At 37.7% G+C, this 2739-nt stretch overlaps 1 protein-coding gene across 1 annotated transcript in view; it reads right to left on the reverse strand.

Moving 5' to 3' along the window:
* LOC106119592 (uncharacterized) overlaps nucleotides 1-1056 on the reverse strand; it is a 2946-nt gene extending 1890 nt beyond the window's left edge. Inside the window, exons 1-2 of the mRNA XM_013314634.1 lie at nucleotides 446-1056; nucleotides 7-268 (exon numbers count right to left, since the gene is read on the reverse strand). Coding sequence (XP_013170088.1) covers nucleotides 7-268; nucleotides 446-779 — 596 coding nt within the window. The 5' untranslated portion in view covers nucleotides 780-1056. The remainder of the gene's footprint in view (nucleotides 1-6; nucleotides 269-445) is intronic.
* Nucleotides 1057-2739: the final 1683 nt, after the last annotated feature.

The raw sequence follows: 2739 nt of genomic DNA on the forward strand, positions 1-2739 counted from the left end.
CAGGGCGAATCGCAAAAAGTGGGTTCCGTCATTATGTTACCATACTCCTGCAGGAAGTTATAAGGGCTTTGGTCGCGCGCCGTTCTCGCAGCGGTGTAGTTAGCAAAAGCAGCGTGAAAGCGCGCGAGGGCTGCGGCGGCCAGCAGCGCGTGCGGCAGCGATAGCGTCTCGCAGTAGTGCAGGGTCCTGTAGCCCTGGGCCGCCATGTCCGGCATCACCACCATACGCTCGTTGCACAGATACGCTCGGACAGTCCACGGAGTCGGGCCTACACATATACGAGTAAGTTTTAGTTGTAGTAAAGCTCACCTCCTTTAATTTCATTACTTACAATCGATTTTTAAGTAATGAGCAATTTTTAATACTAACTTGGAGCTAAAATTTCTTATTCACGATTGCTCATCAAATTACAATAATAAAATGTCGGAAACAACGCAATACAAACCCTCAGCTCCGCGCATTTCTTCCGCCAGTCGCAGCGCCACCGCCTCCCTCTTAAAGTAACAGTTTGTGTCAATGAACTGTGCCTTGGGAGCGTTGGAAGCGGGCATGGTCTTCACGAAGAGTCGTATCTTCTTAACGAGGCCGTCGCTCTTCACGTGCAGGGTGACACGAGAGTGGTCGCCCAGGAAGCCGGCCAGGCCTGCGCTTGCCGGCTGTCGGTCGCAGGCTATCACCTGCCAGCCACCAGCGCGCCGCTCGCCCAGGTATTTACTTATAATCTGGTGTATCTGCTTCTCGGTAAAAATGATCTGAGTACTCGATAGTTCGCGCGACATCCTGAACGCGTAACACTTTGGTAGTGTTAGTAGGCACGCTAGTACTTATCTCGTTGCCTATGATTTTATATCGGTTAGGATTTATAATTGGGATTATTTATTAAATAATTGTATAAGGAGCGGTATCTTGCAATATGAACTCTGCGTCTTCCGCACAAGGTCTCCCGAGCGCTGGCACAGCAGCTGCTATAAATATTGAGGTAGTAAATTTGCTCGCAGATTATGTTAGACATTTGTCATTCCATATATTTGTTCTCTTGTCTAAGCATTACCTATATTGTAAATTATAATTATTAATAGAATTATTTGCATAGTGTTTTTGTTTATGGCGAGCTTTGAGACTTAATTCCTAGACCAACCCGAACTTACCTCAACTATAGAGTCTCTACCACTAAGTCTATACTATTTAAATAAAATAAAAAAACTAAATAAAAATTTAAAAATGTTTATTAAAAAAATACACAATAATAACATAGCGTTAACAATATAATATGTAAATTTGAATACAAAAACAGGCATCAGATCAACATCTCCTCTTCACTTGGACAAGCTTACATTATACATAAAGATAATTTAATCGGGATGCAAAGGCAATTTATTTCTGCCCATGGCATTTAATTAGCACTAAAATTGAGGAAATTACCACTCTGAGTGCGACTGTAAGTGCTCACTATTTAGAAACAATCACAGCTCCCTCTGGAAGAACTACGTCACTGTTTAGGAAGACACGGAAATGTTCTTAAATCTATAAATAATATACATCAAGTTCGTTGTTTCTTGTTGTTGGCAAGATTAAATCAAAGTACTATAAATAACTATCAAATAACAAAAACTTTTATATAAATACTTAGCTACGACGCTTTCACACAATTACATAATAATTGTTTATATATTAAAAATTACTCTATTATATTTAAAATTGTAGTTACAAGTATATAAATGTACATAAAACAATCGATTGCCGTTTACGAGTATTATTATAGCATATAAATAAAGCTTTGCGTTTACAATAACATTGGAAGAAGACCTGAGCTGATGGTGGAAGACTACGATGTCATCACTTGTCTCTCGTAACTAACGAAATAACGCCTTATTTTCTATCTTATATACTAAAGTACATAAAAATAATATGATTATTCAATAAATGTAACTAAACAAAGACATAACATATAGTGATAACAAACATAAACTTCCAGATGGAATGATATTGCAGATATCTCTGTATTCAAAGATTCACCATTTTTGGAATGTTTCAAAAATATTCAAAATTACACGTTTAATATATTTATATTTACTTGAATAGTAAGTTTGTTTTTAAACGTCATAATATTATGTGTAGTTGTCACTTCAACACTTCAACAGAACAAAATCCTATATCATATATGAAAGTAAGAAGGGGTCAGTTAATTTGTAACACCTTGAATAAGATAAAACCATTTTTATGTTCAAACGAACATCATTGACACGTCGTCACTCAGAAATTTGTACATTTTATCAAAGTGTTTTATGTTTCCCCAAAATAAAGACCATTCCCAACAGAAACGATGAATTCAAAGAGAACTTCCGAGTTATGTCAACCAAAATGAACATGTGTCCATGAAGTAGTGAAGGTATCGAAGCTCGTGTGCAGCGCGGGAGAGTTTGTCAGTGGCGGAGGAGGTGGTAGTGACAGACAAGACGACGCGAGAGATTGTGAAAAAATGTAGTTGTTAAATTAGTTTAGTTAATTAATTGGGGGTTCGTTTGGGATTATTTCCATTAAAAATACGACATTACGATGTAAACAATGGAATAGATGTCTGTTCTCGCAAACGAAAAGGAAAAAGGATCCAAAAAAGTGAATTCATTTGGAAACGTATTTGTGAACATTGACATCGAAGTAAATCACAACTGAAAGCAATTCATACTTTGACATATGTAAAGGTGAGACACGTGGAGTTGTTCCTGTTCGTGGCGGTCA

The sequence above is a fragment of the Papilio xuthus genome, unplaced genomic scaffold (assembly GCF_000836235.2).
Source record: "Papilio xuthus unplaced genomic scaffold, Pxut_1.1 DF827135.1, whole genome shotgun sequence".
Classification (NCBI taxonomy): domain Eukaryota; kingdom Metazoa; phylum Arthropoda; class Insecta; order Lepidoptera; family Papilionidae; genus Papilio; species Papilio xuthus.